The sequence below is a fragment of the Quercus robur genome, chromosome 1, assembly GCF_932294415.1.
Source record: "Quercus robur chromosome 1, dhQueRobu3.1, whole genome shotgun sequence".
In the NCBI taxonomy this organism is placed as follows: domain Eukaryota; kingdom Viridiplantae; phylum Streptophyta; class Magnoliopsida; order Fagales; family Fagaceae; genus Quercus; species Quercus robur.
Window position 1 is genome coordinate 4,922,902 of NC_065534.1, and position 8,517 is coordinate 4,931,418.

The 8,517-nt window shown below is 34.1% G+C and overlaps 1 protein-coding gene across 1 annotated transcript; it reads right to left on the bottom strand.

The window, feature by feature from the left end:
- Positions 1–5,887: 5,887 nt before the first annotated feature.
- Positions 5,888–7,965, bottom strand: LOC126717217 (phospholipase A1-Igamma3, chloroplastic). Its single transcript, XM_050418679.1, has 2 exons — positions 7,350–7,965; positions 5,888–7,226 (listed from the first exon to the last, which is right to left on the bottom strand). Exons 1-2 carry the CDS (start codon positions 7,697–7,699, stop codon positions 6,026–6,028), a joined length of 1,551 nt encoding a protein of 516 aa, XP_050274636.1. The 5' UTR covers positions 7,700–7,965; the 3' UTR covers positions 5,888–6,025.
- Positions 7,966–8,517: the final 552 nt, after the last annotated feature.

Consider the following 8,517-nt stretch of genomic DNA (forward strand, 5'->3'; position numbering starts at 1 on the left):
GCCTACCGGAGAAGTTTTGGGGTTGAGGGGCCTGAATCTTGATACTACTTGCAGTTTGTGTCACCGAAGCAATGAATCAGTTGATCACTTACTAAGGGGTTGCGAGTTTGCTAAGGACTATTGACTGCAACTTCATTTCCCGATCTGCTTGAGGGAGACTTTCAACTTATCCATTGGTGAATGGCTCGAAGTAAATTGCAAATCAGATATTATATCTAGGTGGATGGGGATCCCTTGGAAAATTTTGTTTCCCATAGGAGTGTGGAATTTATGGCTGCATAGAAATAATTACGTTTTCAGGACAGGCAAGTTGGAGCGGTCATATTACAAGAAGAGCATTAAAGATAGTGCTGAATTTTTCTCTGTTGGAAGGAATGCCAAGCTGCCTAAAGCTAAAATTGTTATTGAAGTGGGTTGGGAGAAGCCTCCAATGGGATGGGCAAAGCTAAACACAGATGGGTCTGCTATTGGGAGCACTGGACGTGCTGGTGGTGGTGGTATCATCAGAGATCATGATGGGCAATGGTTGAAAGGATTTGCAAGGCCTCTTGGGTGCTCCAATAGTTGTATGGCAGAATTGTGGGCTCTAAGAGATGGGCTTCTATTAGCCAAGGAGATGGGTCTTAATAATCTAATTATTGAGATGGATGCATTGAGTGTTGTTTTGTTGATGAATAATAATACTGCCAACTTGTTAATGGAACCATTACTAACTGATTGCAGGAACTTGCTGAGCGAGATCCCCAACAAGCAGATAGTTCACATATATAGGGAGGCCAACCAATGTGCTGATGCGTTGGCCAAGCTTGGTGCTAGCAGTGTAGACTCTTTTGTTATCTTTTTGTATCCGCCGTCTGTGGTGGAAAGTATAATAGCTTCTGACAAAGCTAGTCTACGATGTAATAGACTTATTAATTATTAAGTTTAATGAAAGTTCCATTACTGACCAAAAAAAAAAAAAAAGATTTTATAGCGTATTCTAAATTCAATATACAAATAAAGGTATGTCCCGTCAACTTTGACTGGTTCATCATATTATAATTTCTTCCTTCAATGAATTAGTGATATAGTATTTTAATATAATTAACCTAAAATGAAGGGACTTAATAGGGGCTTCATCCATTTTTATCTATAATATTGCTCAAACTTGTAACATATTAACGCTAGCTAGTGTTATACACCATTCAAATTAGTTCAAATTTTAAAATAATTAAAAAAAGATAGGGTAAATTACGTTTTTAGTCCCTATCCTATACACCATATTTCAATCTGATCCCTAACCTTTCATTTGTATCAACTTCGTCCCTAACTTTTCAGTACCCTGTCAATTTAGTCCTTACTACTATCTTTTGGATGAAAATTGATGATATGTCTAATGGCCAAAATAAAAAATTAGCTTCCGTTGATGTGACAATAAATTAAAATTTTATTTTGACCGTTTGTTATGTCAGCAATTTTTATTCAAGATATAACTGTAGGGACTAAATTGACACTGCACTGAAAGGTTAGAGACCAAATTGACACAATTGAAAGGTTAGAGACCATATTAAAATATAGTGTAAAGGATAAGGACAAAATATGTAATTTATCCAAAAAGATACAAACTTTACTAACCCGGGGGGGGGGGGGGGGGTAAAACTTCAAGTGAAAGTTAACTTCCCTAGCTTGATAGGTATATTTATTTTGAATTGTTTTGATCTACAAATTAATAACTTCATGAATGTATACAAAAATGGGTAAAAGTAAAACCCCATGAATGTTGACACTTGACCGGGCAGTCGGGCACCGTTCTGTAGTTTATCCCATCACTCTAAAACCATCATTATGACTCAAAATAAAATTGACATGATAACTTATTTTCTAGCACTAATATGGCAATGAAGATAGACAGCATAAATAATAAAGGTCCTCCGCTAGTTCCAACAATTTGATGGCCTCCGACCTTTTTCTGCCATTGAAAAGTTTAAAACGAATCTACCTAGCTACGACAAGAAAGTAGAAACAAATTCATTTGTTTTGATTAATTGGAGGGTTTCATAAGAGAGCCCCTATTTTTCAAGTTAGTAATCAATAATGGTTTTAGATACTGATAATAAATATCTCTCTCAAGTAAAGCTAATTTGGAAATTATAGGAATGTATAGTAAATTATTGATTATTTTAAAAGTTTAAATTAAAAAAAGAAGAAGTGAATTTAGTTATTTAGTCATTATTTTAACGGAAGGAAGAAATATATACTTCCACTTACTGATTTATGAGTCTAACAAACATTCGATTAAAAATAAGCTTAAAAAGAAAGAAGGAAGGTTAATTTATATATCATTTCCAAGTTAAGTTTTAATTGTACCATATATATGTATGTGTTATACACTAAATGATAATTAATGATCATCATAGAGTGAATGTCATAGATTGAAGTGTATGTGTGTGTGTGTATATATATATTAATAGGTAAAGCTGATGAAAGAAAATCTAATTAGGTTTTAAATTGGATTTCAATTGTTATCTAATTTTGCGTCACATGTCCTATTTAAATTTTTTTTTTTAAATTTTTGTTCTATGTAAGTTAATGAGTTGCAAAAGACGAAAAGTCTAATATAAATAAATCATCAAAAACCCAATAAACAAAAAAAGAATAAAAAAAAGAATAGTAATCTCATGTGTATATCCAAAAGAATTTTTTTTTTTTAAAAAAAGAGTATAATTTGAATTGATATGTGTGTGTAATTATAATTTTTTTTTTTAATTATACTGTATATATGCACAAATTATATACTAGTACTATTAATAATAGATTGTACGATTGTATAGCTATATAATCAATATTGGTGAAAATGAGATGAATGGATGTGCATTGTATAGACCTAAGGTCATCTGATTTTAATTGTCCCAACTATGTTTGCCTTATTCTGGGAGGTTATGTAATTTATTTTTATTTTTTGAGAAAATTTACTTGATTAATTAGTACAAAAAAATTTCTTCTAAAAAAAAATGGATAATTACAATAAATTCATTTGTGGTTTGGTCAATTTGCATTTTGCCTACCCGTGGTTTAAAACTTAACACTTTGCTCACTTGTGCTTCATTCCGTTTGCTCTCCATTACCCACCTCACCCTTAGACTTTAGAAAAACACATTTTTATTTGAAATCACAACATAAAACGAATCAAAACTTCTTCCCCTTAGAAAATTTCTCATGAGACCTATTTTCATATGAAATAAATATTATGCCTCCAAAGGTCTATTGAGACAGGAAAATGCTTCTACTTACAATGCAAGACAAAACCTTGATTAATTAGTACAAAAAAATATCTTATAACCAAAAAAAAAAAAAAAAACCTTTGATCTCTATATGCTAATTTTACATCGTTTGGAAATGAGTAATGATGTGAACTTTTAAGTGTGTTGGAAATTTTGAAAACTGAATATTTTTGGAATAAACTTACTTAATTACGTTTTATTAATTTCTATAGATGAAGACTTATTATTAAAAGGTAGTTCTCTTAATAAATAAATAAAAAACCCTTAAAAATAGTTATTTCCATGAATTTTGTAGAACAAGAAACTATGATAGGGCTACACCCCATCAAAGGTCACACCACTTTTTTATGTATAATATTTATATTAAGGTAAATTGCAAATTACACCCCTAAAGTTTGGAGGTATTTTGGATTTTACATCCTAAAATTTCAAAATCTGGATTTTACCTCTCTAAATTTGGGGTGTTTGGATTTTATACCTTGATATTTCACATTTTGGATTTTACCTCCAAAAGTTTGGGAGTGTTTTGATTTTACAACTCAAATTCTAAAACTTCAAGGTGTAAAATCTTAACATCCTAAAATTTTGAGGAGTAAAATCCAAATACCTCTAAAATTTAGGGAGTAAAATTCAAACATTAATCTCAAACTTCAGGGGTTAAAATCCAAGTTCTAAAACTTTAAGGTGTAAAATTCAAACACTCCAAAATTTTAGGAAGTGTAATTTATAATTTACCCTTTATATTATTTGTAGGTTTTTATTTTTTTTTTGCTGAATATTATTATTTGTTGGTGCTTAAGCCTCTCTCCTTAGGATTTGAATTTATAGTGTATTCTAAATTCTATATACAAATAAAGGTATGCCCCCATCAACTTTGACTGGTTCATCATATTATAATTTCTTCCTTCAATGAATTAGTGATATAGTATTTTAATATAATTAACCTAAAATAAAGGGACTTAATAGGGGCTTCATCCATTTTCATCTCTAATATTGCTCAAACTTGTAACATATTAAAGCTAGCTAGTGTTATACACGTTTCTCAAAAAAAAAAAAACTAGTGTTATACACCATTCAAATTAGTTCAAATTTTAAAATAATTAAAAAAAGATACAAACTTTACTAACTTGAAAGGTGTAGGGACTGGATTTGGAGCCCAACTCCGGATTTTCTAGAGTCTTGGCCCAAAGAACTCAATACAATGAATTTATGTAGAGTATGGGTTGAAGAATTAGGTTAAAATGAGTTGAATTACGGCTTGCATGGGATTTAAGGGTAAATGAACACGAAATAAGATCTGTCACGATCAAAAGACCATTTGTCCGAGGAGATTGGAATTTTTAGGATCATAAATCACCATATTAGAGTTCTTTTACATGCTCTCGATTTCTCTCTCCCTTTTTCTTCCTTTCTTCTCTGCCCCCCTCTTGTGGGAGCTTTCTTACATTATATAGGCTATCTTTGATCATCTGGACCTTACACTTGTTGGTCACTTGGACTCATACCTGAGCATCTATCCCATCAGACACCCCTTGCAGTCCTTTGTGAGTTGCGACAGCCAAGGTAGTACTGTTCAGGGGTCTTTTCCACATTAATGCGGCCAGAAAAGCAACTGTATTATATTTAATGTGGTGGTGAAAGCCTTTCCTTAGATATTTTGAGTTTTCTTCATTTTCACGTGCTTAGGGAGTGTGCCTCAACAGTTTGAACATACGTTTGCTCCGGATTTTCGGTGTCCGAGGAGAAGGTCCTCCTCAGATCTTCTTTCTTTGTCTCCCATGATAAGGCTTGTAATGTAGATTATCTAAGTCATGTTGTCTCCTTGGACTCGCTAGTGTCCTCGAACAAGCCCAAGGCCCAACTCGTTACTTTGGATCATAGCCCCCACAAAAGGTATTCCAAAAAAAGAAAAAAAATAAGGGTAAAAGTAATTTCAAGTGAAAGGTAACTTTCCTAACTTGAAAGGTATATTTATTTTGAATTGTTTTGATCTACAAATTAGTAACTTCATGAATGTATACAAAAATGGGTAAAAGTAAAACCCCATGAATGTTGACACTTGACCGGGCAGTCGGGCATCGTTCTGTAGTTTATCCCATCACTCTAAAACCATCATTATGAGTCAAAATAAAATTGACATGATAACTTATTTTCTAGCACTAATATGGCAATGAAGATAGACAGGATAAATAATAAAGGTCCTCCGCTAGCTCCAACAATTTGATGGCCTCCCACCTTTTTCTGCCATTGAAAAGTTTAAAACGAATCTACCTAGCTAGGACAAGAAAGTAGAAACAAATTCATTTGTTTTGATTAATTGGAGGGTTTCATAAGAGAGCCCCTAGTTTTCTAGTTAGTAATCAATAATGGTTTTAGATACTGATAATAAATATCTCTCTAGAGTAAAGCAAATTTGGAAATTATAGGAATGTATAGTAAATTATTGGTTATTTTAAAAATTGATGATACTAAAAAAAAGAAAGAAAGTGAATTTAGTCATTTAATAATTATTTTAACGGAACGAAGAAATATATACTTCCACTTACTGACTTATGGGTCTAATTAACAAACATTCGATTAAAAATAAGCTTACAAAGAAAGAAGCAAGGTTTAAATATCATTTCAAAGAATCCAAACACAAGTCTTTTCTAGTGAACTTTTATTGAGGTGAATGGTGAGTTACATCTTGCAGCTTGTACAATGCCACAACTTTAAGAAACCATAGAACAAAAATAAAACGATCAATTAATGTGCTTTATTATTACTCAACCATCATTATTAGAACGAGCAATCTTGAGCACTTGCTCAAGGTGGTGAGCAGTATCAGGAGGGTGTGCCTCCAATCTGGGTCTCTCTGGCAAAACCCATCTCCCATCACCATTCCTCACCATCCCTTTGTTCTCATCTTGCCTCCAACATGGTGGCACACCGTACTCACTCTTCAAGAAATCACAACACTTGTTGACAAGTGCAATATCTCTCTTATTCACCAAGCAAAACCTCCTCCCCTTGCCATGGTACCCATCCACCAAGTGTAAATGAGCCTCCAAATTGTGTGCACAACCCATATCATTAGTGGGCTTTAGAAATGGACTATGAGTGTGATCCAACGCAAGTTCCACTCCAACATGAGCATAACTCCAAGGAAATGACATAGCATCCTCCACATACTTTTGAAATTGAAATTTCTCATTTGCTATAATACCAGGCACATTTGGTACTTTATCTTGCACATTAATCACTCGTAGTACCTTAACTCCAAGCTCATCACACCGTTCCTTAAATTTAAGGTTACCCACTCTAGGACCTGCAAAGGAGTACACTGTGATGGGAATTTTATTTGTCACACACTCATCATCACGCACAATATTTAGCCTCATCTCAGCTATATCATAAGAACTTAATATAGCCAAAGCAGCACCAAGACTATGCCCAGTGACTGTGATACTAATTTCTTCACCTCTATAGTAATCAGTAAGCCTCTTGATCTCAGCTAGAACTTGTTCACGAGCTGAGTATGAGCAATACTTGCAAGCATCTTCTTTTTTTGTGTACAAATCATAGAACCCTGTTTCAATCTTGATTGTTGGGTCATCACCAAAGTTAGCAGGGTGGAGAATATCCTTGAGATCAGATATCCATTCAAGGTAGGTGACTGTGCCTCTCCATGCAATAACAATATCACGACGCCCTAGCCTTTTGACCTCTTCTTCATCGGTGGTGACTGCTACATAGCCCATCCAGTTTGCATGGGTGCTCCAAACGCTGCTCATCTTGGCTTTTTGAAAGAAATTGGGCAGGTTGATGTTTGAAGTTGCGTATAAGTAGCGGCTGATTTCGTATCCACAGTTAGCCATGTCAAGCTTTTCGAAGAAATGGGCTCCTTGGTATTTGCATGTGCCACAATACTTGGAGTGAGGGTCAAAATCGAAGGAATCATAGCAAGCTTGTGCAAATTCTCCATACCTATTAGAATAACGGTTGAGTGATTAAATTTATAATTTTTTCAAAGTTTAAAATTTTTGGACAATCAATAAATATCAGAATAGATGGTCTTGAGTTCTAAGCTTTAAGAAGAATTTGGAGAACCTGATTATTTCATTTCGGAGGTGGGAATTCATGGGGTCTAGAAGTCCTTCCCAGTCATTGCAGCCTTGAATTTCCTTCCAAATTTCACAAAGAGGCTCCTCCTCCTCCTTCTCCTCCTCCTTTTCTTCCTCGAAAACTAGAGTTTGAGCTGGTGATTTATCCAACTGTGGGGTTAAGCTTGAGACTGAAGAGCATTTTATAGATGTTCTTGGCTTCGGTGAAAAGGGTTTGTTTAAAAAGAGGAGATTTTTGGATTTGTTGAGGTTGTATCTTGGTAGGAGGCATTGAGAAAGAGGTGGGGGGTTTGATGACTTGGGATTAATGTTGAGTGATAGTAGCAAAGAATCCATGAAAGGTTTTTCTCTCCTCTTGGCCTAGGAAGGCTTTTTTTTCTTTTTTAGAGAGAGAGAGAAAATTAAGTGGGTTGTATTTGCAATGATGTCAAATGTGTGAGGAATATAGAAGAAACACAGTGCTTGATATGAGGATTTTGTGGCTTATGGGGTCCTGTCCTGTCACTTCTGTGTGTATGCAAGGGCGAAAGGGAGAGAGAATGGGTGGAAAATACTTGTAAGATCTGGACAAGAAAGTGATGAGCAATAACTGATGGAAGTAATTGGTTGCTGAAGAGTGGCTATTGTTATAGGCCAATATGGGTGTGAGAGAGAAAAGATCAATGCGAGAGAAATTCAGAGGCTGTTTGGATGCGTTTTTTTTTTTTTTTTTTTTTTTTTTTTTTTTTTTTTTTTTTCACTCAATTTTCGTCACTCATCACTCATCATTAGCTCGTATCACTCAATTTCCATTACTCATAACTCATCACTTATCACTCATCACTTAAAATACTATAGTCGTTTGGCGTCATCACTCATTTGTCATTATTCAATATTTTTCACACTGTTTATAGGCCCCATACCTATCACTTTGTGCAGTTTTTTTTTTTTTTTTTAGTACCCAAACTCATCAAACCCAGTGAAAAAAAAAAAAAAAAAGAAAAAAAAAAAGAAGCAAGAACTGAAGACTGAACCCAGTGAAAGAAGAAGGAAAAAAAAAAAAAGGAAGAACTGAAGACCGAACCAGTGAAAGAAGAAGGGGAAAAAAAAAACTAAAGACTGAACCAATGAAAGAAGAAGAAGAACAAAAAATAAAAATAAGGAAGAACTGAAGA